Source organism: Sceloporus occidentalis, unplaced genomic scaffold (genome assembly GCF_023333645.1).
Source record: "Sceloporus occidentalis isolate IW3139 unplaced genomic scaffold, rSceOcc1.0.p SCAF_5, whole genome shotgun sequence".
Taxonomy (NCBI): domain Eukaryota; kingdom Metazoa; phylum Chordata; class Lepidosauria; order Squamata; family Phrynosomatidae; genus Sceloporus; species Sceloporus occidentalis.
Genome location: NW_028316985.1, coordinates 68,734,932 through 68,762,838, shown reverse-complemented (window position 1 = coordinate 68,762,838; position 27,907 = coordinate 68,734,932). Strand labels below are relative to the sequence as shown.

General features: G+C 39.2%; 1 protein-coding gene across 3 annotated transcripts in view; it reads right to left on the bottom strand.

Annotated features, from left to right (window-relative positions):
• ST7 (suppression of tumorigenicity 7) overlaps window positions 1-27,907 on the bottom strand; it is a 132,045-nt gene that overhangs the window by 21,439 nt on the left and 82,699 nt on the right. For all 3 annotated transcript variants that reach the window (XM_089524338.1, XM_089524339.1, XM_089524340.1), the window contains exons 3-8: window positions 25,964-26,123; window positions 22,192-22,246; window positions 20,600-20,715; window positions 19,079-19,154; window positions 16,991-17,145; window positions 4,010-4,107 (exon numbers count right to left, since the gene is read on the bottom strand). In XM_089524338.1, the coding sequence (XP_089380464.1) occupies window positions 4,010-4,107; window positions 16,991-17,145; window positions 19,079-19,154; window positions 20,600-20,715; window positions 22,192-22,246; window positions 25,964-26,123 (660 nt within the window). The remainder of the gene's footprint in view (window positions 1-4,009; window positions 4,108-16,990; window positions 17,146-19,078; window positions 19,155-20,599; window positions 20,716-22,191; window positions 22,247-25,963; window positions 26,124-27,907) is intronic.

The window sequence follows — 27,907 nt, the reverse complement described above, 5'->3', positions numbered from 1 at the left end:
GTTAATCTGTGTGACACATATAATGCTGTCCTCTGAGAGATGATGGACAGGGAGTTCAGGAAGAATGGTTGAGGCTAAAGCACTGTGCCTCACAGCTTCTGCTACCTGAGACTGTTCCCTGTCTCTAAAACAGTGGTCCCCAAACTGTGCCCTTTAAGAGATTTTGGACTTCAGCTCCCAGAAGCCTCAGCCATGTTGGCCAACAGTCTGGGATTTTGGTAGCTGAAGTCCAAAATCCCTTAAAAAGTACAGTTTGGAGACGACTGCTCTAAAGGAAGGAACAGCCCTGCTGGAATCCTTCTAACGTTGCAGATGATGGCATAAAATAGACTGAACACCCTTCAATTGTGAAAAGTGTACTTCAGCATTAACTCAGTGGCACAACAAAGTGCGTCCCTAGGCTCCACATTTGCTTTGGTTACTAATCTGAGACATTTATTTGAGATGTGTTTTGTTGTGGGTTAGTCACATTCTGTAGAGATAGTGTAAGTCATACGCAAGATGTTTCTTGGAAGTAATGCCCTACTTAAGGGCAGAGAAACCATTTTCATATGCTAAAAGATATTTTCTTTACCCTGATTATTACTAATTTTTTAGGACACGGAAATAAGGAAAGTGCCAAGTCCAGCCTCAAATTGTGCTCCACTGACAAAACTGGGGAGGAGTGTTATACTTACTCTAACTCTCCAACATAAGGTTTCAGTGGTCACTGTAATGATTAAGTGAAGTAAATTATGGAAAGAGAATATCCTTGCAATTGGATTGGAAAAATTGTCTCTTTTTAATTGGGACACTGCTTGACCCTAACTACTCCTCTTTCTCTCTGTTAAAGAACACTTAAAATCCCATCTACTGAGCTGAAAGAATGGGAGCACTTCTGTTCAACTGAGCCCTGAAATACTGGGCTACTGGAATCCATAGAATCGACACAGAGAACAAAAAGTAATGCTTGAGCACTAACAATACACAGTTATTGCTTTTCTATGCACAGTGAAGAGAGTAAGGAAAGCACTCATAATCTGCAATGTTGTCCTTAGTTTATCATGCCTATATGAGGGGGAAAGGGGAATGAAAGCCCTTTCAGCTATTAAACTGAAGACACAGGAGATATTTATATGGTTTATGTAAACAGAGGAATTCAGTTTAAAGCTGAACAATCTAATATACACAAAGTATGAGTTACAAGCAACAGAATCAATGTAGCTGCTATTGTGTCACCATAGACACAAACCATTACTGTACTAGTAAGCTTGTATTTTCTAAGCCAGCAAATAATTTAGATGACTGGTGACAAATTTGAAATACATTACATCCCCACCATTTTTCATGGTTCATTTTCTTTCTTTCTGACTAATAATATCTTCCCTGCATCCCTCCTTCCGCCCCATCTTGTAACAGACTGACAGGCATGGACAAGAAATGACAGCAGAGACAAGTGCACTGTCTAGACAGCAGGACTTGCAAAACAACAGGAATTCCTTCAGGTAAAAGGATTTAAAAAGAAGAAGTCTGATGTACACTGATGCATTTGGGGTGCAACTGTGAAAGCAGGCATCACTTTACTCTCTCAGAATAAATGTAATCCAATAAAACCAGACAAAATGTGGACTCTAATGAGCTTCTCACTATCAAATTGAGGCTGACTGCTTTCTCTTTCCTAATGTGGAATTTTTTTTAGCTGAAACACTATGAAATATGGTGGGCTAGCAGGTTGAAAAGCAATGTAAATGGAGTAGCGCTATAAGAATAAAACTGTCAAGTGTGGTATCAACAAAGCAAATGAACCTTAAAACACTGGTGTAATTCTGAAAATTAGGAAATTAAGACTCATATCCAATTACTGGTATATGGAAGTGTATGTCCAAATTATGCCTGCATATGTTTCTTGATTATTTTTTCATTGTGAAGAGAAGAATTCACTACTCCTCTTGTGCCATGACCACTCACCTTGACATTACTATTTTCCTACAGCCCTTTAGCCACATAGTGGCCAAGGCAGAACAGGGAGCAGCCAAAGATCATCTGGCTATAAAAGCTGGATGCACAACAATGCAGGAATCTTGTGGGACACACAGGCTTCTCTGGCAGTCTCGGAGGATGATGGCATTGTCATGGCTATTATATGTCCATGGGTGGAACTGTAGGCAAACAGTGAGACTCTGGGATGGGAAAGGGGAGATGTGCCATAGTTCAAACTGGCAGAACTTCATCCTATGACTCCTTGATGCAGGATCTCACCTCAAAGCCGACATTGTGCAGATATCGATAAATGATTTTTGCAAATTGTGCTTCAGAAATATTTCTGAAATAAAATGTACTGGTCGCACACAGAATACAAATTCTAAATCAAAATCTATTTGATAATTTACAATTTCTGGTTATTTCTCACAGGCCAACTATTTGCTGAATTCCTATCTTTATTTCTCCAGGGGTGATATCATTCACATCTTAACACATCATGTCCTTCTCTTTGGGGATTCAAGGTACACCTTTTTCTTTAATCTTATGAACGTATTCTTAGTCTTTGCCATGTTTCCAAACATTTTGGAAATTGCAAAAATGGACATGTGGAGAACATCTAGAACTCCATCTGCCCATAACATTACCTATAATTGCTGTAAAGAAATGACAAGATAATAATCATTTCCTTTCAAGTGAAAAACTTTACCTGGCTTTGAACAAAAGGTTAATTTTTTAATTGTTCAGTTGGTTGTCCTGTGATCCCTCTATGATTAAAAAACCCCTCTCAGATGGACATATGAAATCCCCTCAAAATGTCCATCTGTCAGGATGATACTTTTGAGAATGATGCTCCATTCAACTAGACTTCAAGAGCGATATAACACTCAACAGCATTACAATGACAGCACTGGAATAGTAGCTTATGGTGATAGTGAACTCATAAAATTTAAAGAATTTTAGGAAGAAGGAAACTGAAGTAGACTGAGAAAAGCAGCCAGCAATCCTCATACAATCTGTCCCTTCTGATTCCAGATGTCACAGCTCTCTTATGGTCCTTATGCATACATGCACTCATGATTATGTTAAAGCTCTGTATAAGAAAATTTGGCAACTTAAATGGATGTAGAGTAGCAGCTGAGATTCACAAAATTAGTACAGAGGAAACAATGATGAACTTGGAAAGAGAGGTCAAAACTCAGAAATTAGTCATTAGTCATTATTTCCCAAATAAGGGACAATGGGCATGCTATTAAGTCTAGTTTTTGCAGGATATAGCACATCACCTAACCCTTTCCAAATCAGAATGTAATTGGATTAGAATTGATTTTCTGAGAGGAAAACACAATGGACCTTTTAAAATGAATATTGCTCCATCCTCTGCATGTATGGTTAGATTAGGGATGGTCCTTGAGCTCATCTTCATCCTTCCTCATTGGATAATAAAAAACAAGATCAAAATCAGGGGACCCTCTAGTTATTTGAATACTGCATTAATCATTAGAGAAATCTGGGCTTGGTATGCAGGTTAAGAGACAGCCCATGTTCCAATAATAGAGGAAGGGATCAGACTTTCATGAAAGGTTGGGAGAGGAGCAATGAAGAAGGAGAGAAAAAGCACATGAACTCAAGAAAGTCTTCTGAGGGATAGGGATGCAGTATAATGTCTGGAAAGGACTGTAAAAAGAATCTAGGACTGTTATCATTGTTTTGTGCGTCTAGGGGCCTGAACAGACAGGTCAAAATAAAGCTGCTTTGGTTCACTTTGGATGTATGCTGTTTAAATGACACATGCATATTAAGAGGTCAGAAGCTGTGGCAAAGCTGCGCTCCATTCCTTAGGACTGGAGCATGGCTTTGACACGGCTTCCGGCCTCTTAGACACATGCATCATTTAAACAGCATACATCCAAAGTGACCCGAAACAGCTTTATTTTGGCCTGGCTGTTTGGGCCCTAGGTTATGCTTGATCTACAGACAAAACAAGCTACCAGTCTCCAGTGTGACTGGTCATAGCAACAGACAAATGTTAACACAAATCCAAACTCACATCTCTCATCATTTTCACAGCTTCCCTGGTTCTCCCCAGCTTTCTTGCACACATAGCCAGCCTCCTTTTAATGTAGACTAATACATTAGTGTCCCGTCCTGAGGAGAGAGAGAAAGAGGGAGGGAGGAAGAGAGAGAAAGAGAGGAAGAGAGAGAGAAGGGGAGAGAAAAAGAAGGAGGGAAAAAAGGTTTTAAGAGAGTGAGTGTTTTCAGAAACAGACAGAACAAAAGGTCCATTTAACATCTCCAGTGTGTAATGTACAGTCCTTTGGGGAAATTCTTACTGCTGAATGACAAGCATAATGGGAGAAAACATATACTGACTTTTGTTGTTGGTTACTCTAACCTACAACTGGAGCCTGCCTGCCACTAATAGTGTTAGTGAAGATATAGACTGAAAGTGGGGTTTTTTTAGCCTTGTGTCTACTTAATTTTGTTGCTGCTTCTAAGCACTGATGCCAGATTACTCAGATGAACTCACATCACATCCATGCCAAAATACAGTGAACAGTCATCACTTGCTTTGGCCCTTCTCAAACATGTGCTGGCTGCTTAGTGTGAAAGGAAAAGGTTGCTGAAGTGATTGGTTAGAATGGATAAAATATTTTTTATTTAAAGTATCTCTGTATCACCTGCCAGCCCACAAGGGCTCCCAAGGTGATGAACAAATAAAAATGAATTTTAAAAAGATGAAAAAAAACATTTTAAAAACACATTAAAATAGTCTTTACAATTCTAAAAGCAGTCTAAAAACAAATTGCTTGCAGTCTGCATCTACACTGTAGAAATAATACAGTTTGACACTGCTATGGCTCCAAATCCTGGTTTTTGTACATTTGTGAGGCACCAACACTCTTTGGCAGAGAAGGCCAAAGACCTTGTAAAATGACATATCCCTGGATTCCATAGGATGAAGCTACAGTAGTTAAAGTGGTGTAAAACTGTATTATTTCTACAGTGTGAATGCACCCTCAGTCTCTATAGGTCTGGCTTATCGTAAGCAGCATGCACGTAATAAGAAAATAACCTTGGAGAGCATTATTTTTCTTGCACATCTGATAAAGACACATTATAATTCACTAATATTTGTAAATGCAAAGGAGTTCCTTATGGAGCTTACAAAAGTGACAATTAAGTAGGCTATGTAGATGCTTGTCCACTACTAGTGCTACATGATGGACTGATAAACCTTTTCAAGCTAGTACGTTTCTAGACCTGCATAATGGGATGGGGTTTGGGGTATTCTAACTCACATCAGTCCCAATCAGCACTTTCAGTGGTTGGGTAGAATAGAAGCTATAGCCAATGACATCTACAGAACCACAGTGTCCCCATCTTTCCAGGATAAAATTGTCAGTTAGTACTCACAAATACACATACTCTGAGTTGCTAGAAAGAGCAAGAAGGAAATAGGCTCAAACAAGGAGAGCTGGAGTGCAACCCTAAATAATGGTGTTAGTGAGACTTACACCCACATACATATGAGAAGAGTTATACTGTATATCTGTAAACTAAAACATAAAGTTTCCAGCAATACATATAAAATGTTGTTGCTGTTAACTGATCATGGACTCATGGTGACTCTGTGGATAAGACATACTGTATCTAAAAAATCTTGTCCTCAACTGCTCTGCTCAAGACCTGCAGGTTCAGGCCCATGGCCTCTCTGACTGAGTCCAACCATCTGGCATCTGGTCTCCTTCTCTTTCTGCTGCCCTCTATCTGTCTTACCATTATTATCTTTTGCAATGATTCATGCCTTCTCATGATGTGGCCAAAGTATGACAGCCTCAGTTTGGTCATCTTGGCTCCAAGGACACTTTGAACTTGATCTGTTCAAGGGCCTATTTATTTGTCTTGCTGGCCATCCATGGTATTCTCAGCACTCTTCTCCAGCACCACATCTCAAATGAGTTGTCATTTTAACTGCTTTCTTCATTGTCCAGCTCTCACATCTGTACATGATGATGGGGAATACAATGGACTGGACAATTCTAACTTTAGTGTTCAGATATATATCTTTACACTTCAGGATCTTGTTTTATCCTTTCATGGCTGTCTTTCCCATTCCTAGTTTTCTTCTTATTTCTCGACTGCAGCCTCAGTTTAGATAAATGTTTGATCCAAGATACGGGAAATCTTTAACTAGTTCGATTTTCTCATTCTATAAGATACACCCCACTATCTTGCTACATGAAATATCTAGAGGTAGCAAGATGTCATTTTTCTCCATCCACATCATCCTATGTCAGCCTATCTGGAATTCTGGGAAATGAGGATGGTGAAGATACCATGGGAACATGCACTGGGCTGGTAGGTCAGATATTACCTGAACCAGTGACAGTTGGTGAAACTAAAAGACAGCTCAGCATGTGAAAGAACTTTTCTCATTTTAGCATGGCAAGAAGTCTAAAGTTCATACACAAAAGAGATAGACTTCAATCTACAAAATCCTTTTTTTCCTGCAGTTGAATATATATTATGAATGATGGAATTTGTGTATATCTCTATGTCAGGGCTAGAAGCCTTCTAGATGATACTGAACTACAAATCTCATCATCGTTGGCTATGCTGACTAGGACATACAGTAACTGCTGTCCAGCAAACTGGTGGGCCACACATTCATCCTGTTTGCTCTATTTATGCTTGTGCATGCACATTTATATATGCTTATAGAACTCTCCTCTCATAATAGTAATAAAATTTATTCGGTCATTGACCAGTATAAAAACAAATCACACAAGCAACATATCAATATAACAATAACAAATTAAAATATAAACTGATAGTAGACTGTACATGTACGGTATCAAACAGTTCTTTCTACACGGTAATAAAATGGCCATTTGACAGTTGAGGGCGCAGTTTACAAACAATATAACAAAATTTAGCAACCTTAAGGGATACTGTAGAATCATTGTTGTCCAATAGGAGGCGTAAATAAAAGGAGTCAGGTTTGTCTGGGAATTTACACAGTAGTGGGCTAGTCAGTTGGTGACGAATGTCTCTATAGAATTGACAATAAAGGAAAACATGCTCATTGGTTTCAACAGTGCCCGAGCCACATGGGCAAAAACGGATTTCAAAAGGTGTTTTTTTAAATCTACCTTCCAACATGGCTGTGGGCAACACATTGAAACGTGCCAGAGTTAGAGCCCTTCTGAACTTCGGGAGAGTAACATGGAACAGATATGGAGCTGGGGAGGGGACCAAAACTTGAGCACTGAACATGACATATTTTGAAAGGGAAGTTGAGTCCATATATCTTTCTGCTTCTAGGATTTTTTTTAAATAGTAGATTTGGCTCTATCAGTGTCAAGCTTTAAAATTTCATTTTTATTGAGACCAAGCTCATTTAATTTCTTGAGGGAAATTTCCCAAGAGGATTTAAAGGAATCCAGGAAAATTAAATTTGTCAGACCTCCAGAAGTTTTATGCAATTTTTGCCAATAGGTGAGTATACTAATCCACAGACTAGATTCTATTTTAATAGTCCCAGCCTCCCTTCTGAGAACAGCGTTCGGAACACAATGGGCAACCTGAAAGATTCTCCTAAGGAACTTAGTTTGCACACGTTCAATTACATTTATGTTACTATATGGTCCCAATTGGGCTCCGTATAGCAATTGAGGGCGAACCTTGGCATTAAACAGTTTAATTGCGGCCGGAATGAACTGAGCACCTTTAGTGAAAAAAAAATCTTAAAATAGCCGTTATAGTTCTTTGGGCATTACTAATGACAAGTTCTGAATGGGCTGTTCTCCTACCAGAGGTATGAAACACAATCCCGAGATATTTGAAAGTCTTAACCTGCTCTATATGTTGTCTATCAAGTCTCCATTGTCTCAATTTGGGGCGGTGAGCAAAGGTAAGAATCTTAGTCTTGGAGGAGTTAATTGTTAATTTCTCCTCTTTACAAAACAAAGCAAGAGAATTTAGGGCTCTTTTAAGTCCGATGGGAGATAATGAGAGGATAATGACATCATCTGCATAGAGCAATGAGTTTGTATGCTTATTAGCCAGCTTTGGAGGATGAAAAGAAAGATTGTTCAAGGCAGAAACAAGGGAATTAATATAAAAATTAAAGTGGGGGCTAGGACACATCCTTGCCTTACACCCGTCTTGACAGGAATAGCCTTAGAAACATGACCTTGGAGACTGCATCTGACCTTAATGTTAGAATTCTCATGGATCTTAATAAGAAGCAAGAGGAGTCGTTTATCTATATTAGTGCACAATAGTTTCTCCCACAATCTAGATCTATTAACTGAATCAAAGGCGGACTTAAAATCTATAAATGCCGCATATAATGGTTGACCATAATGGAGGTATTTTTCAACAAGATATTGCAATATCATTGCATGGTCAATAGTGGATCGTCCAGGCCTAAAGCCTGCCTGTTCAGCCAACAAAATATCTTCAGACTCGAGCCAATCTATAAACTTATTTAAAAGGTGTTTTGTGTACAATTTACTCACCAAACTCAAGAGACTAATCGGTCGAAAATTAGAGGGATCGGATCTAATGCCTTTTTTATATATCGGGATTATGATGGCCAAGCCCCAGTCTTTTGGAATGGAAGCAGATCTATCAATGGCTGTAAATAATTTAGAGAGGACCGGAACCCACCAATCAAGATTATTTTTAAGTACTTCACCAGTTATAAAGTCTGCACCTGGGGCGCGAGCTGGTTTGAGTTGAGTGATAAGACTCTTTATCTCTGAGTGCGAAACTGGAGGCCAAAGGGGAAGAGAAGAAACTTCTATCATAAGATCAGCTGCTAATGAGTTTGGAGTATTTTCAACAGAATCATAAAGACTGAGAAAGTGACTTTCCCATATGTGGGCTGGGATCTGGGCTGTATAATTGTGTGAGTTCTTAATAAATGAAGGAGCAACCTCTTTCCAAAATAAGGTGGGGTTATTTGCACTAGCTGACATAATTAGTTTGTTCCAAGAGTCTATCATGGCACCCTTTTTCTTTTCTCTGACTAAAAGCTTGTATCTTTTCTTCTGTTCCAAAAGTTCAGATACAGAAAATTGTGTTGGATTTAATTTATGTTGTTTGAAAAGATATTTAAGGTATGCCCATAATTCTTTGCATTCTAAGTCAAACCAATTCTGATGGCGTATTGGTTTATTTCTAGCAGAATTACTTTTGGTAGCTGTTAATAGTGGTTGAAGAGAACTAATTAAAGTATTATAATTAGACAGTATTTCAGAATCCAAGTTAGCATCCGCTATTGTGAAAGAAAGCCGCTTGATTGATTCACTAGAAAGAAACTTAGTGAGGGTATCAGACAGTTGAGGGGACCATTTAACTCGGGTTAAACTGATATCGTTAGTGAAAATTGAGATCTTATCAAGAGGCAGGGTAACATTGTCATAGAATTTTAAGCACAGGAGGGCTGGAAAATGGTCGCTGTCAGGTCTGCTAACAATAGAAAACTTAGAAATGTGGGATATTAAATTTAGAGAGACCCCTACATAATCAAGAACCGATGGTCTGGCACCAACCCAATGGGTATATTCGGCTGGGTGGTCATCCTTAAAACTACCATTCATGATAATCAGATTTAGTTCACTGAAGGTGCGAGCTAAACAAAGACCCTTGAAATCACAAAACATATCTTTAGATTTACGACACATTGTCGGGGGAATAACTGTAGGGGAAGGTGGTTGGCAATTGTATTTTGCGTACAGAGACACATCATCAGCACCAATTCTAGCATTGAAATCCCCTGCAACAATGAGGTTAGCTGTTGGAGCTTCAAACATCAAATCTTTAACAAAAGAATTAAGCTTGTTCCATACACTTTCTATCTTAGCACGGCCTTGAAGTGGGGGAATATAGATATTAATCAAATATAGTAAGTTGTTTTTAAACTTCAAAAGAACAGCTAGAGCATACTGCTCCAGTACAGAAACCTTAGTTATTTGAACCTTAAGTGCCAAAGATATCAGCGCCCCTAAACCACCACATAATCTCCCACTACCTTTGCCAGGAATGGCATTTAAACCCATGAATTTATAACCCTCTATAGATATATCTTCGGCAAGCCACGTTTCCTGTAGAAGAATAATATTGTGTCTGTTGACAAAAGGCAAAAAGGTAGGGTCCCTGCATCTGGGCTTCCAACCAGCTACGTTCCATGAAATAATAGACAGAAGGGACAAGTCGATTGAATGTCAATTATCTGAGATTATCACAGACTGTTCCAGGGGTAAGGAGGCTTGCGATTCATTGACAATTATATTTCCACTAGGTGTAGTACCCTTCTCTGAAACTAGGTTGATTAGACTATCCGATAAATTCTGGTTAATTGTCATTGCTGCAGAGGGATTTGATTTAAGACATCTCCTTTTCTTAATCTTGGGGGATTGTGGATACTTGGTGGGCTTAGAAGGATTGAGGGCTATTGATTGTAAGGACTCACTATGGTAATCAAACATATGATTGGAAGAAGTTTCGGTCAATGGAATGAGGGGATCTGCTAGGTGGTCCACTGGGCGTTTTGGAGACATGTACATTAGAGGGATCAGATCGTCATCATCCTCATCAATGCGCCTTTTAAGTCCATTTTTAGGTTGTAACAGAGGATCAGGTAAGGAGCAGCTAGTGGATAATAAATCCTTAATAGTCATAGTTGCAGTTGTTACTGACATCAGCATAGATTTAACAGCGTCGAGTCTGTTTAGTATTTGCTTTTGTTCCTCACCAGAATGGGAGCCAAACATCTCAGCCATTTTCCCATCATCTTCAAGTAGACTCTCAGGGATTGGTATTGTCCTCCTGCCGTCTTCATTGGAGTTCACTTTCTGGGGAGGAGCTTCACATCTTAAGTTGGACTTAAACAAAGGCTGGATATTGGTATTCCGGAAAACACGTACTGGCGTGATTGAATATTCCTTAAATGATCTCCAATTTTTCAAAATCAGGAAAGGTATTATGGCATTTTTAAACCGCAAAACAATTCTCTTAAAGTTGTTGTGGGAAGGCAGCCAATCAATTCCGAGTAGCTCATTATAATGCAGATGCCGGTGTAAAAGAAGAGAAAGTGAATGTAATATAACGAGCTTATTGTGCCATCTGGCATGGTTGTAGTGGTTGTTGGCCACTAGTAGTGCTATATTATTTTGAGATAGCTCTAGCCTATCCCTATTCCTAGCTTTAGCATTGTTTTGTATTTGTTCAGAGTCTTTTTGGTTGAGTAATGCTCCTGAATTTGATGAATGTTTGGGCTTCGTCATAAGGTCTTTTAACCCATCAAGTTTCTGGTCTATGCTTGTTAGTTTGCTGAAAATAGCAATTACCGTTCTTGCAGTAAGTAAACAATTCCTAGCAACTGTGTCCAAATCAGTCATATGGTTAATGCTGGTATCTGTGTCAAGGTTTAGGGCTGGCTCTTCATGCATGGCAAGAAAAGATGTTTCTGTGGTGGACTTATCAGTATCTTTAGGGAGGAATAGCTCCTCCATTGTTAATTGTTTCAGAGTAGTAGCAGCCTCCAATACTTCTGGGTTCATTGTACTTGCAATTGAGTTCTTAGCAGGTTTCTTAGGCCTTTTAAAATTTGAACAAACTTCTTTTTTAGCTAACCTCCTTTTCCGCTTAATGCTATTCTTGACTACCATATTGTCATTGGATATCCAGGTATCCAACCAACTAAGGCACCTCAACAGTATTCTTATAGTATGGGAAAGAGCAAAAATACAGGGTAAAATCCCTTATCAGACTATTATTAAAAGAGCACTTAAAACCAGCTACAAAACATAAAAGTAAGAGGGCCTTTTGTAGCCCCAGAGATCCACAGGTGTCTTGGGAGTCTCCTCTGGAGCAGGTCTGCTACTGGTGTTGCTCGACCTCCTCTGCCACTTGCTCCTCTGAGGCAGGTGGTGAAGCAAGGGAGGAACAAACACTCAGGTCTTCAAGCAGCCTTAGTCCAACAGAAAAGCAAAAGGCAGGCTTGCTTATATCCTCCCTGAGGCAGGTGGTGAAGCAAGGGAGGAACAAACACTCACAGGTCTTCAAGCAGCCCTAGTCCAACCTCTCCTCTTATAATTAAACTACCCATATTTTTGATGAGTTATCCACAATTATACATAGATAGAAACAAATTTCAGATATGAATGGATGAAGCATAATAAACTATATTTTTTTTATTTAAAAAGTATTTTTGAGAATCATGCAAAATAATCTGTCCTCTTTACTCATAATGTGTCTTCTTTTAAAGGGTCTTGCACTTTGATGCAACGTAACATACATGAAGTTAATTGTCTACAGAATCACTATATCAAGACAATAGGCCTGCTCTAAATTAAGTTCATGCACAGTCATGCCATTTTCAAGGGCCTCCAGTAAGAACCAAGATATGCGCCAAACATACACAGAATATATACAGGTTATCCAAAAGCCATGATTATACTTTTCAGATAAGATTAAGCAGCAAGTTGAAAGGCCTGACTTCAAACAGAAAATAAGGCAGGAGAGGAAATTCATTCAGCTGCATTTCATATAAAGCAACCATTTATCTTTAGACTGACTTCTTCATATTTAATAATAGATTTGTTAGCCACATTGTTTTTGACATTGTTATACATGATATAATTAAACTGGTTTGTCTTCAAGTCTATGGGGTTAAGCAGATTGGCAGAGTGGCCTTTGGCCACTCCAGCCCCAGTTGGCCCCCAATTGGCACAGGGCCATGGTGACAGGACAGCCTGCTCTGAAAGCAGGCCACCACCACACTCCCAGTTACCAGCATGCAGCAATTTTTCAGTGCTCCTTTTTCCAGCGGCCTCAGATCAGCTTCCAGCCATGTCAGGGGCATGAATCATCCACATGACCCATCCCCAAAGCAGACAGAAGCTGAACCTTTTAGCCTGTGTGTTTCTGGCCTATGGAAAATTATTTTTTGGTCAAAACAAGCATGGTGTAGTGATTTGTACATTGGGCTATGACCCCAGAGAACGGGGTTTCAATTCCTGCTTGGCCATGGAAAGTCATTGGGTGACCTTGGGCAAGCCATACCCTTTTAGCCTTAAAGGAAGGCAAAGGCAACCCCCTTCTGAACAAACCTTGCCAATATTGCCAAGGAAACTCTAATATTGGGTTGTCTTAGTGTTGCCACAGGTCAGAAATGATCACTAACCCCCCCCCCCCCTTCCCAAACAAATTAAAGAAATCTCAGTCTATCAAAGATTTGTTTTTCCCCACACTCTTCCAGCCCCTTTATATTGTCAGGAAACCAGAGGTAGGGAAGACAGAAGTCAGTCCATAAAGCTGGGGAGAGTCTGAAGGGCATCCCAAGACAAGATTTTCTAGAGATAAATATTTGTCCTTTTCAGATCAACAGACTAGATCACTGACTGTCTCAATCAGACAAGGAACTATTCTCCTGTCTCATTTAAAAAGTGATTTGATAAAATCATGCTTGGCAACTTTGGATGAGCTCATTGTGTCTGACAACTATACATTTCTCAATTCTTGTCTGCATATTTAAAGCCACTGAGAAGAAGCTCAGTGTACAGAAGTTACCCCTGGGTCCAAAATGTAGAGGCTCTCAGATGGCTCATGACTAAAACCCATATTGTCAGACTTTATAAAACAGGGCTCTATCTTCAGATTCATCTTCTGTATCATGCAAACAGTTAGAAACCCAACTGAGTATACTTGCCAGGCTACTGTGTTCTTTGTAGCCTTTCTTTCATACTACTTCAGCCCTTGCCCAACTCCTGCCCTTTTCTCCCAAAAAAACAAGACACACACAGAGCATTTAATTTTTTTTTATCCAAGATCACTGGGTCTGAAATTATAGTAAAAAATTCATCCTTTCTTATCAGCGACCTCAGTGATACTTGGCCACATTTTGTGAAATCTGAGCCTTCTGTTTTGTAAGCTTACTGCTAATGGCTTGCATTCATGCTGGTCACTAGCATTTCTACAAACTCCCTACTCTAAAAACACTTTGTTGGTCACTTAATGGTGGCGATATTGTGAATAAATATATTTTGGAAAATGCTACCTGGAAAACATTTATAGAGATGCAACAATTTCAGATCTTATGATGTCACAACATTAACAAGGGATGAGCAGAACCCTTGGTCTAAATCCACTTCTTGTCAGAACTAGCGTATACCCACTAACGCAGTCAGAGAATGGCAAAAAGGAACATGTGTAAACAGCATTGATTTAATGGAGCTACTCTTGTTGGGATTAGCAGTCGGATTTAGGCTGTGATTTCCCATTTAGAAGAAGGCATCAGCCCTTATGGTTTTTAAAACAGGTTAAATGTGACAGACTCTTGTAGTATCTCAAGTTCTTCATTTTGTGATTATTCTAGTTCTCTTAGGGCACTTTTCCAGTTTTAATTTACCCTCCTTGAACACAAGTGACTACAATCAGATCTCACAAATCATCTTTGGTCAGTGGCCTAATCCTTCTCAACTCTGCTTGGACATTTGAAGATATATACTTAATTACTGCATTTCTCTTAGTACAGTTGGCCCTCCTTATCCACGGATTTTTTTATGCACAGATTTAAGCATCCACAGCTTGAAAATATATATATAAAAAAGGATAAATTCCAAGTATCAAATCTTGATTTCACCATTTTATATAAGGGGCACCATTTTGATATGCCATTGTATTTAATGGGACTTGAGCATCCACGGATTTTGTTATTCACCGGGGTTACTGGAACCAAGCCCCAGTGGATAACAAGGGCCCACTGATACAAAAGTCACACTGATACAACGGTGGATTTACATGCTTTTTTCTGGTTATCTCTCCCAAGTCTGGCTATCTCCCAAGTTTATATTACAGGTTGAGTCTTATCTGAAATACTTGGGACCAGAAGTGCATTGGATTTTGGAAGTTTTTTGGATTTTGAAATGCCCATATTTGCATATATGTACATAATGAGGTACCTTGGAGGTGGCACTCAAGTCTAAGCACTAAATTCATTTCTATTTCATATAGACCCTATACATATAGCCTAAAGGTAACTGTATACAATATTTTTAATAGTTATGTGCATGAAACAAAGCTTGTGTACACTGAACCATCAGAAAGCAAAGATGTCACTATCTCAGCCACTCATGAAAAATGTTTTGGCTTTTGGCATATTTTGGATTTTAGAGACTCAACCTGTATTGAATTTCATCCAGGGTTCTATGAACTCTCCACTTAATGTGTGCATGTGCGTGTGGGTGTGCATTATAAGGTCACCATAAGTCAGAAATGACTTGAAGGCACACAACAACAATGCATTCTGCACCCATGAAATTAGATTCTGGAGCGTCTATAAATTCTGAAGAGCAGCTTTGTTTGTTTAATTTAATCTGTTTTTCTTTTTCTATAGAGAAGGAATAAGACAGCATGGAAGGCACAAGATACTTGGCCCAATCTACATCTTATTCCTCCACCCCTCCAGCTTCAGAAAGTTTGACAAATGTTCTCAGCATATTGTCAAGATCTTTGACATAGTCATAAGGACTAGAAATTTACTTTCTGGAGTTTCTTTGTTTGTTTAAAATTTGGAGCTTAGATTCCAAAGAAACTGAATTTTGCACTACCAAATATATACACAGTGCTTGTGTGGTTTGAAATTATAGTAAAAAAATCAGATACCAATAATACCTTTAGTAGAAACCATAAATATTACAAAGGGGACACATGAGTGATGCAAATTTTCAAGTTTTCCAAAATTCTTCATCAGCTAAGATCGCACACAGGATTAAGAGACATGGAAGAAAGAAAAAATAAATTCAAAAATTGAATGTTTTGCCCATTGTATATCTCTGTAGCTGCCAGATGGATACTTCTGACAGAGTCAAGAGAGGAGGCACTGAAGCACCAGCTTTCAGTAAGCTGGGAAGAAGAGTAGATAGTGTTTTTTCACCTTCACTGACTAGGAGGATGGCTGTGACTAAGGGCCAAAGCAGACAGCATGAAAGGAGGGCCTCTGGTCACTCTGGCTCTGATTGGGCCAGGATCGTGGCAATCTCATGGCTTGCTTCCAAAGTAGGCTGCTGCCATGGTCTCAAACAGGTTTAATCCACTCCTTTTTGGGCCAGCTCTTGCTACCTTGGCACAGGCTTGGCATGGCTTCTGGCCACTTCAGGGGCCGGCATCATGTAAACACCATGCTCCAAAGTGGCTGGAAGCAGCTGTACTTGGCCCATCTCTTTCAGGCCATAGGCTGCTGCCTCATTGCAGAAATAAAATAGTTTGACACCACTTTAAATTTCATGGCCGAGTGCTAAGATTTTTTTGCGATTTGTAGTTTGGTGGGCACCAGAGCTCTCTGACAAGGAAGGCTAAATATTTCACAAACTACAAATCCCAAAATTCCATAGCCTTGAGTCATGGCTATTAAAGTGGTATCAAACTGCTTTAACACTGCAGTGTGGATACACCCTAAGATAACTACTCTCTGCACTCTTTGATGCTTACTAACTCCTAGTTGATTTGGATCAAGGAAAAAAAGTAATGTGGAAGACTCTGTATTGACAAAACTGTAAATTAAATTTAGGTGATACACTAGGCAAACAAAAAAAGTCAATTCAAGTCAAACTACAGATGTTACTTAATGGTTTGAGGCAGTTGGGGGTCTTACTGTGGTGTGTAGATGTTGAAAAACCTCCAGCCCTGAGCAACTAATTGTGGTATTTCTGATAGCAAACAAAAAACAAAACAAAGTAATCATGTGATCCTTAAGTAACAACAAAAAATCATACCTGAATAAGATCAATGAAATGTTACAAAGATGATTCATAACAAAGATATCACTTCTCTCTGATGTCTGTGCTCAGTGCTACAATTAGTGCTGATTCTATGCCTCTGCAGAATCGCAGCACAACTTACAGCTGTAGGTATACATAATTATACAGAATGCAGTGCTAATCTTTTCCTAATAAACCACAGGATATTTGTTATTTAAAGATACCAGAACTACTAGACACACAAAAAAGACTCTTACTGTGTTGAGCTTCATATTGAGCACCGTGATGCTGCAACTGTTGGCTACGTCTGTAACAGCCTTCACCAGCCTTCAGGGCTTGTTTAAACAGTTTTTCTGCTTCCACAATAGTTGTTGCTTCCTCTTCTGCCAAGAGTATATAAGCAGTGGCACACCTATCGGTCAAATGACAAAACTAGTAATCAATAAAGGAGTTAGAGTAGACACAAGGGATTTTCTAGAATACAACAGGTGATCTCAAGGTTTCTGTGATGGGCAATATGTCCACCTTGATTCACCCAACTGATTATGTAAAATAGCGACTTTCTGAAATGTATGCTGACCTCAGGCCTATAAAGATTATCTCATTGACTTCAGTGCAGAAACAGAGTTCGACATTTGCAAAGCTGTGCATGTTGTCACACTGCTAAAGCAAATGAAACTATCTGTATACTTAGCAGTGATACACAGTCAGGGGAGTCGCATCAGGGATCCATGGTGTTCTTGTTGTTGTGTCTTCAAGTCATTTCCAACTAATGGTGGCCCTATGGTTGGGATTTCTTGGCAAGATTTGCTCAGAGGGGGTTTACCTTTGTCTTCCTCTGAGGCTGAGAGAGTGGAACTTCCCAGTGTCACCCAGTGAGTTTCCATGGCTGAGCAGAGATTTGAATCCCTGGTCTCTAGCGTCATAGTCCAATGTTCTAACCACCACACCATAGCCCTGGATAATCTTCTATTGAGAAACTGAAAATATTACTTTCTTAGACTATAACTCTCAGAATCCTCTGGGTAGCACAGCCAGTAGCCATATTGACCTGGTAATCCTTGAATTTCTCATCTTTTTAAAAAGGGAACATTTGTAAGTTCTAGTCCTGTTACTGATGATGGAAACAAAGGTCTGTAGGCAGACCATTCCACTGAACCAAGTAGGAATTGGATGTGTTTCATTTGCTCCCACAGCATCTTATATGAACACCTGCTTGGAAAAAGACGCAATACCATATGATCTATATGTCCTGTTATGTTACAAACCACACTTCTATATGAAGCTCAGATCAAGAAGCTGGGATATAGTGGGAATGTGGTGAGTAGCAATACCTGCTACAGCTGTTCTAACTAGCCAGATCAGGGTCTGTCTACATGGGTTACTTACTCCAAATTCCCCACAAGCTTTGCTGTGCCCTGTTTATATGACGCAGGGCCAAAACCCCAGATCAGGTGGAGACTGTCTTCACGACATCTGCACTCAATCCAGTCTTTCCTCTCTTTAACCGGAATATAAAACATTTACCTTTTGCTCTACGTTTCTGGCTCCCTCTAAAGTGACAATGGGCAACCACTTTTCCAGGAGCTCCCAGCAAGTCACCCAGCACCACCACTATACGCACAAGTCACTCTGAGGTCAGAATGAGATGCCCAGTATCAATAACATGGCTGGGCACTTCCTTGTGACCACAGAGGTGGCACCAGACAATGAATGGGGATCGCACAGGAAGGCAGACACCTTTTGTTGCGGCAGAGAGAACATAGGTAACGGGGGGGAGGGGGATTCAGGGGGAATTTGGGCAGCCCAGAATATTCTGACCAGTGAAGACAAGCCCTCAGTTGTAACTAGTCTGTTAAATGGGTGTTCTACATTATTTGGAGCATAACACATGATGAAGAAAACTGATGTTTTCAAATGAAATATTTATACTTTAGACAAGAAAGTACAAAATCCATTAAATGACTATTTTGGAGAAATTAAAATGAATATAGGCATGATTAAAATCAATTAATATCTATCATTAGTACAAGTAATTTTTGTTTCTGCTTTTCTACCTAGTCTGTCCTTGTTATCTGTCATGGAACAAACTGTTGCAAAGTTTCCCATATCAGTATATTTTTAGTTTTAATAGATTAAAAATATTCCAGTAATGAAAAGTTATAACAGACTATCTGAAATCATCTTTCCCCAATCTGGTGTAAATCCAACACATCTGGACAGCAACAAGGTTGCACTGGCTGAGAAAGACAGGCAGTGTACGCCAATACTTCCGAAAGGTAGAAGATTGAAGAAGGTTGATCTAGTTCAACAAATGGTTTTCAAAAGACTGTAAATATGCTTACTCATTTAATTCTAAGGCTTCATGTGCTGCAGAGATTCTGGCCTGGGGGTTTCTCTCTCGCCATGCCTTCTGCATTACTATTGAATAAAAGATAGACAATAGACAGAGAGTTAAATTTGAGCACCAATTTGAAACAACATTGATGTAGTCTAGCCTGGCATACATTTGGAGAATTTTATTTAGTCCAACAAAATCAATGGACCTTCTTTCCAATCTGAAGGTTTTCTCTTTCCAAGGGTTCAGAAAAGGATGAACACAGGTTAACATATTCTGTGCACAGAAAGCCAGTGATAGATGTTGGAGGAAAAAACAAAAGAGTGTGCTAACCATGGTTCACTCAAAGTCCAGAAATGGAGACAATCAAGTGGAAGATGGAGACAATCCACCCTGTACCACCAATAAAGGTTATCTTATGGCAACAGCATGTATTGGTATTTGGCACCAAACCAATTATTGCAAAGGCCAGGAACTACAGCCAGTTCTGGCACATAACATAGTTGAACCACATTGGTTTCTGGCTCACTTCAAATCAGGCCTCACAACACAAGAGATACAATCCTGAAATAGGACCGCACCATGCACAAGCAGCCCCTATACTGCTCCAGCTGTATGTGAAAGGCTCCAGCCACGAGATATATTATAATAATGCAGTGATTAGAAAGTGCTGAGTTTGCACTTTGGAAATCCCAAGTTCTAAAGCTCTACTCAGGTCTGGTCACCATTTTTCAATTTAGCCTCCTTCACTGCACAGTAATGCGTTTGAAAGATAGACAATGCTTAAAGGAAATCTCTGTTCCTCTTCTTTCTGCTTTTCCTGGCAGCTACCTCTGCACACTCATCCTCTCCTGGCAGAAGGAGAAAGCAAGTATGTGCCAAGGGCAGCCATAACCACAGCTTCAGCCTGCTGCTACTCTTTACAGCTTGTACACAAGTTGGTGGTACATTGTAACTACAGAAGTGAAAATCTCTCATGTTTGTTATGTTTCTTGAACTCGTTATGTTTCTTCAATTCCTGTCTGCATCATTTTCCTGTTTCATGTTGGGCAGTTTGATTACAACTAGGTTTTTTTCATATGGAATTTCGCACATTTTATACCTATTGTTCCTAATGTGCACTTTAATTTATACAGTTTTTCTAAAGTACGTATTTTCCCCCTCTGAATAGAATGTGTAGTGGTGTATATATTTTTTAGTTTTATGTATTGTAGCTATTCACATTTTATAAAATCTGGATTGTTTTATCCATATTTTATTTTTCCAAAATTCCTCACAAAAGCTGTGAATTCTAAAGTGCATTTCTTATTTCAATGAGTTTCAGGAAAAGCGGAAAAACTGCTTTCATTGAGACTGTTTAATCCAACTAAATTATTTTCCATCCTACCTTGTTCCCTACCTTGTTTTCTAGAATCCCTGATTTTAAAAAAAGTCAATTAGATACATTCTCTAAGTGAATCATTAGATAATAAGGTTTCGTTATTCTACCAGATCAGAAGTTTCCAAACACACTTAGTAAAATTCTTACTAGCATCTGCAGGCCTTAAATGGTCAGTATCACATGTAAAGAATGTTTGATGATCTTGTGCGGAAAGATTCATATCGTAGTATGTCAACGGTTCTCTTCCTGTCACCCATGTATACCTGCAGGGGAATCAAAGTGTTTAACCATCTGCAAGCATATCATATTTATAATACAGTTGCCCCTCCGTATCTATAGACTCTGCATCCATGGATTTAACCACCCGCAGCTTGAGAATATTCTCCCCAAAATGAAAATATCCAAAAAGCAAAACTTGATTTTGACATTTTATACATGGGACAGTATTTTACTACATCATTGTATATAATGGAACTTGAGCTTCCGTGGATTTTGGTATCCATGGGTGGGTCCTGGAACCAAAGCCTAGCGCACATTAAGGGCCAACTGTGCAAGAAATTGCAGACGTAAACACTGTGGTTAGCCTAAGACTGAGCAAAATATAAAATGGCTCAATCCTTCCTTTCTCTGTACAGAAGAAACAATTGAATCTTACTCTATTAGTGATAATAGGACAGTGTTCTCTACCACACCTCCGGGCAGTTAACTAATTGATGGGAAGCAGGACTTGACACATAATGCACACATTTTGGCCTGTAGCAACTCAGAAACACACACTTGGTAGTTGTTTCCACAGTGAAAACAACACTCTATTTCTCACTTTGCCAAGTATTAGTAAGTATTCACATTCTTGATGAAAAAACGTGTTTCAACACTTCAAACACCCTGCCAAGTAAAAGGAGAACTTCAGGAGTCTTTACACTTTGAGACTTTCTTGGTGACAATTCATTTGCACAAAAATACATGTGGTTTGCCTGCTCAGAAACTGGTTTTGTGCAGAAAAGATCTATACTATTCAAAATACACTTTCTGCACAACACACATACAGGAAAACTACATACAATTTGCATGACTTCATTCATGTTGCAGAAATACACAGAGTCCCGCACAGAAAAACCATGTGTAGTTTTCCTACATGTGTATTTTGTACAAAAGCAAAGAAACCCTCCATGGTTTTTGAACATGTACACAAAAAAATTGGTTTTTCTGCAATTGAAAAGCCTTTTAAACTATGTAGGAAAACCATGTGGCTGTTATGCAAATGAATTTTCCACAGTGAAGCCTCAAAGTACAAATAGTGCTTGAAGTCTAGACAGAAACCCCTATATATCCTCATGAAGTGAGAAGAAAATTGCTGGGCTTATTTGTTCATGTGTGTAGGAATCAAATAAGTGAAAACTGACATCCCTATTCTATGGCAACTTCTGGAGTGGAAAGTCAGCTGTATTGATGCAGGTTCTTTGTGCAAGTTATTAAGGTTCTACATTACGTGGGGATCTAAATGAGTCAGTCTCCCAAATCCAGTTCTATTCCCCAGCATCCAACGTATGGGGAATGGAACTAAGAAATGGCAATAGGATGGCAAGAATAGGGTCTGTGTACATGGTTCTTTTCTCACCACACATAAGCCTAATCACATGGAACAAATATATGACATCTACATCAGCAATGAACAAGTGCATAAAAAAGTCCTTTAAAGAAATTACTGTATTAGAATAACAGTTCTGTGTAAGACTTACCGGTTATATTCCGCTCCTCTAAACAGATTTAGTGGGTTTCGCCAGACTTTGCATTCTGCCACAGTGAAAACAAAACACATGTTTTGCTGAATTGCCTTCTAATTAGTATTGAATACTAGTGCAAACAAATACTATTTACAAATAAAACTACCTTCAAAATGTTCACCCTGCATGCATTTCAAGCACTTAAATAGAAAATAGGGGATAAATATGTGTTCATATGAGAGGAACACTGAGGATCTCATGAGCTGGGCACAGTGTCCTGTGCATGTTGGAAATGTCTCCAAGAATTTATGCATACCATATGTGACTTATACCAACTTTGGACTCTCAGTCAAACCAGTATTGTTCCAGGGCACAACATAGAATTTACATGAAACAAATCTCAAGAGTCAGCACTAATTCACATTGGATTAAGTGTAGCATAATGCATTTTCCCCTCCAAGTATGTGTGAATTGGTCTAGAACTTAGTAGCAATGAAACTGGGTTTCATCAATGGGGATCATGAGATAGGTGAATTTATATTTTTCTATATGCACTGTATCTCAGAGGTTGGGATGTATTGTTGTTGTTAAAAGTTACATATTAGGAATTATTCAGCATTCTTCAGAGTAAACATGGCAGGGTGTTTTCCCCCCACATGTTACTGTGTTATCTTTTAAATTAAGAATTCAAACTACCAGTACTTAAAATTCTTTAGAAATCCCCCCCAAAGGAACCCTCCAGAATGAGTAAACAGTGATTACTACATTCCATAAAAGTAGGTTAATAAATTGTTACATAATTTTGTGAAAATAACAGGCTATATCCAAGTATTGTACTAATCTAACTAGAGTACACATATTAAGTCAACAGGAATTTAATAAATCAATACTTCTGTAAATTCCATTAACTGAATGGGTCTACTAATTGGAAATTGCACCCCAAAAAGTAACATGTTAGTTTTAAGATCTTCTTGATACAAGTAAAAATATCTACACATTCAGCTAGGTAGTGCCTAGAAAATCACCTACTGTAACTTTAGAAGAAAGTGTAAGTACACAAGTATCATATTCCACTTCTAATGAGCAAATTGTAAAAGGGCTGTAACAGGTTCACAGTTGGATTTAACTATAATGGGTTTTAAAAAGAATCCCAGGAGCTGAGAGTTGGATTTGTCCAGGGTCCCTAGCCCTGTCACTATAATTCACAGAGTTTTTGCATGGAAGATATTTCAGTTAAACAGCTTTTTCTGGGATGGATGGATGGGTGGGTGGGTGGATGGCAAGGTGGTGTAGTGGTTAGGGCAATAGGCTAGTATTTGGGAGACTCATCCTCACTGAGTCATGGAACTCTCATCCTCACCCGAATCACTGGATCCCATGGGGGGGGGGGGGGAGTGGGATATAAATAAAATACATAAGAATGAACAGGAATGTTGAAATGATAAAATGAAAGGGGGGAAAGCCATCTATAGCACTATTCTAGCCAATGGTGGTTTAGAATTAATGGAGACACTTTGGCTTGTGCTTTCCACCAGTTCCCCACATCTATAGAAGTTATTCCTGAAGGTGTGGTGTATGAATCCCAGTAGAAATAGGGTATCAGTAAAATTGGGTCCCTAAATAGGGTTGCCATAATTGTCCACTAAAACCCGGGACAAAATGTAGGACAAAATCTAGACCAAACTGTAGGACAACTGCAGGGCAAAACTCAGCCCAAAATGAAGGACATTTAAGAAAAATGGAGGGCCGGCTACACAGAATAATCAACGGATAAAATTCCTTCATATAAAGAAATATGATTAAGCTAAGTATGTGACAAAGGACAGTATGACTATAGAATTTAATCACCAAGACCTTGATTAGGTTGGAAGTCAATGTCTGGTGAACAGAATTGTGAATGCAAGAAGGCTGTATGTGATTGCTGGCTGACATCTGTGTAATTTTATGTGTTAATTTTTAATAATAAAAATAAAAAACATAAAATTATATAATAATAAAATATGATTAAATACTCTACCAATAAAATAAAACAAACAAACAAAATGATCCGAAGAAGGATTCCAAAGAAGAAAAGTCAGGAGAAAAACAGTAAAAGGGGCATAGGAAGGTCTGAAGGTTGGGAATTCCCTCTTTTTTCACTCCATATAGGCATTTCCTTGGAAATACCTCTTCAAAAATAATTTCCATTTGCTTTTGTTGCTGTTTTGTGCCTTCATGCCCTAAACCCATGGGGTTTTCTTGGCCGAATTTGTTCAGATAATGTTTGCCCTTTCCTTCCTCTATGACAGAAAAAAAGATAACAATTTTTAAAACAACTAGACAAACCAAAATGATGGTTTGACAATGCCCTGGGAGTGTGCCCTGACTCAAAATTAGTCTTCTTAAGCACTGTCCCTTGAAACCTGTTTTTTCATTATAGCTTTTATGTTGCAAATTATTTCATGCAAGCTACTCACTAAATGTGATTTATAGTCTTTATTAAACTTTAGTGGAATTGTAGGGCAAGAGGCTCATATGGATGGAGGGATATAGAACGTATTATTTCAGTCCCTGTGGGCTTATTTATTTCTTTGGCAAAATTACACTGGTTAATACTCCAAATCAGCTGAGTATCCACCACAATCTGCTGCTTTAATTCCTGCTCTTCTGTTAGCAAAAAAATAAAATAAATGGTACCAGCTGCTGACCAAACAGGGTAGAACCAAAGAAGTAATGACAAGGTATATTAATAGGAATCTGAAGAGGAGCATTCATAACAAAAGACTCAGGGGGAGGGAGATTGGGTATTAATTCCTAAAACTACAGTCGGCCCTTCTTATACACAGATTTTTTTATACATGGATTCAAGCATCTACAGTTTGAAAATGTGCAAAAAAGTATAAATTTCAAATATCAAACCTTGATTTTCCATTTTTTATGAGTACACCATTTTGCTATGTCATTATATTTAATGGGACTTGAGCATCCACGGATTTTGTTATCCACAGGGGATCTTGGAACCAAACCCCAGCAAATAACAAGGGTCCACTGTACTAACATTTCACTTTCATTTTGAGTTAAGATACCACATGCCGACTCCACCCCCAAGCCAGTCTTAATTGCCAGTCTGTATATCCCCTCAGACTCATTTATTCATCTTTTTGCCATCCATGGTGTCCTCAACACTCTTTTCAAGCACCAAATCTCAAATGAGTCTATTTTCTTTCTGTCTGCTTTCTTTATTGTCCAGCATTTACATCCGTACATAGTGATGGAAAATACAATCGCTTGGACAATCCTAACTTTAGTATTCAGTGTTATGTCTTTGCACTTTAGGATTCTGTCTAATTCTTTCATAGCTGCCCATCCCAGTGCTAGCCGTCTTTTGATTTCTTGACTGAAATCAACACTTCGATCAACGTTTGATCCCTGGTATATCTATTTCTATGCTTACTGCCGAAGCAGAATTCTCCTGGGGTACAGAAGGACCACTAGCAGTGTTTAGCCAGCTGCAGGCCCTGAAACAGCATATTCTAAGCCCATTTATGTTATGCATGCTTTCCTGGGAGCGAATCCTACTGGCCTCAGTAAGCATTACTTCTGAATACAGATGCAGACAATTGCACTGTATGCTTTCCTTCGCTTTTAGTATACAGGTCTTAGAGTATATTCCCATGGTCCCTGGGAAGATGGTGTTTTGCTAAATACATTAAGGGTCAGTAATACTAATTATAAAAGTATTCATCTTTCACACCTATAAATGGGACTTGCTATGATAACAAACATAAGAGAAAAACAATTATCTTACCTGAAACACTCTGTCGATTGGAATCAGAATCCCCATTGCTTGTATTCGAGTTACTCGGAGAATTATTGTCCACCCCACCCAGCAGAGGGCGCAAGTGACTCACAGAGACTTGCTCAATGAATGACGTCCCATACTTGCGAAAATACCACCATTCAAATATCTAAAGTAGAAGGAGGAAAAAGAAGATGCACATCTACTAGGCTGCTTATCTTAACTTGAGAGCAATTTTTACTGACCATTGACATGTTCACTTAAAAAGCACCCAAGACACCTTCAGAGTCCCAGAATTGTGTTCTCTACCCCATGCCAGGTTACAGCTTGAACAGTTAACACCCCATGAATGAAGGGGGAAATCGGAGCGATAGATCAGTATTGGGGGGAGGTAAATTTACTTCTATTCTGACTGATGCACTGGCACAACTTTGGAAATGGTTGATATCCACCACCTCTCTCTCTTTCACTCTCTCTCATGTGCACACACACACACACACACACACACACACACACAGTGTTACAGCCATTTTTGGCCCTGTACATCACCCAACTAGGAAAGAACGAAGAGGGGAATGTTTCTTTTTCTCCACATGGACACCACAATAAAGATTGAACATAAGGCTGAGAAGTTTTTTAAATGGAAAGTCCAGTTGTTTGTGCTCAGTGAAGGAGTTAAGAAGCTATTCCTCACTGTCAATGGTGTTATTGGAGCAAACATTCCAAGGCCCTGTTGACTTGCAATCCCATGCCGCCACTGGCACATCATTCCTACACATACATGCACAAGCTTCTAGTGCTGTGAGACAGCAATAGGGAATTACTGTTGGGGAGAGGCAACCTCCAAATGGCTCCATTTCGTTGCTCTGAGAATCTGGTCTTGGTCATGCCAGCTGGGAGGAAGGTAAGGGAGATGTCAAGAGTTGCTCCTTCCTCAGGACTGAAGGGCCTGGCTCTGATCCCAAGGAGGGCTCCTCTTGGCCCAGCCACACTGCCAAATGAAATCTGCCACATCACAAAGCCATCCCTCGAATGTGTGTGTATGTGGAAGGGGCATACTACATGTGCACAAGGGGTGTGTGCTTTTTTGGAACTTGTCCAGAACCCCAACTACCTTAAAAATAGCCATTTCTATTCCTCAAAATTTTCTTTTGAAAAACAATTATTTAAGAGAACAACAAACCGTCAGTCTTAGGTCTTGTTTATAAAAGATCTAGAACTTTTCACACATTTGCAAAAGTAAAAACATAAATAGTGAATGGAAGAGCAATGAAATCTCCCACAGCCCCGTCTCGCTGCATTCCTGGGCATGTTTTAATACCATGAAGCTGTCAGCTGAGTAGAATTTGGAGCTGAGTAGAAGGCCAAAATGAACCTGAGGCAGAAATGAGGTTGGGTAAAAGGAATATTTCATAGACAAGGAATTCAGCAGCAGAATTTCCTTGTTGAACAAAGTAGTGAGCAAGCCATAGTTCCCACAGCAAACTATTAGCAATGCCCCAGCATCAATCATAGGCATCTCCAGTTAAAGCTAAGATGGGGAGCACAACTCCTTTGAGATGCTGTTGAACTGTAATTGCCATCATGTTTCACCAGCAGCTATGCTGGTTAGGGCTGATGGGAACTGCAGTCTTTCACTACCCGGAGAACCACACATTCTTTACTCTTGAATTAAAGGATCTCAGGTTAGGCTGAGAAAGATCTAACTCTGTTGAAGATCTCTAAGAGGTGGTGCTAGTAAAGGACAGAAAAGACTGGATTTGGTGCATCAATAGTGATGCCAATAAGGCAACAATATTTTTAAGATATGGACATTTCAAGAGACAGAAGAAAATGATCTTAACATCATCACAGCTGGTGGACTCATCTTCTACCTAATATGAATAACATCTACAATGAATTCCCCTAGGATGTGTTATGTGAGGTTGTCATTGATCTGCACACTTGTCTGAC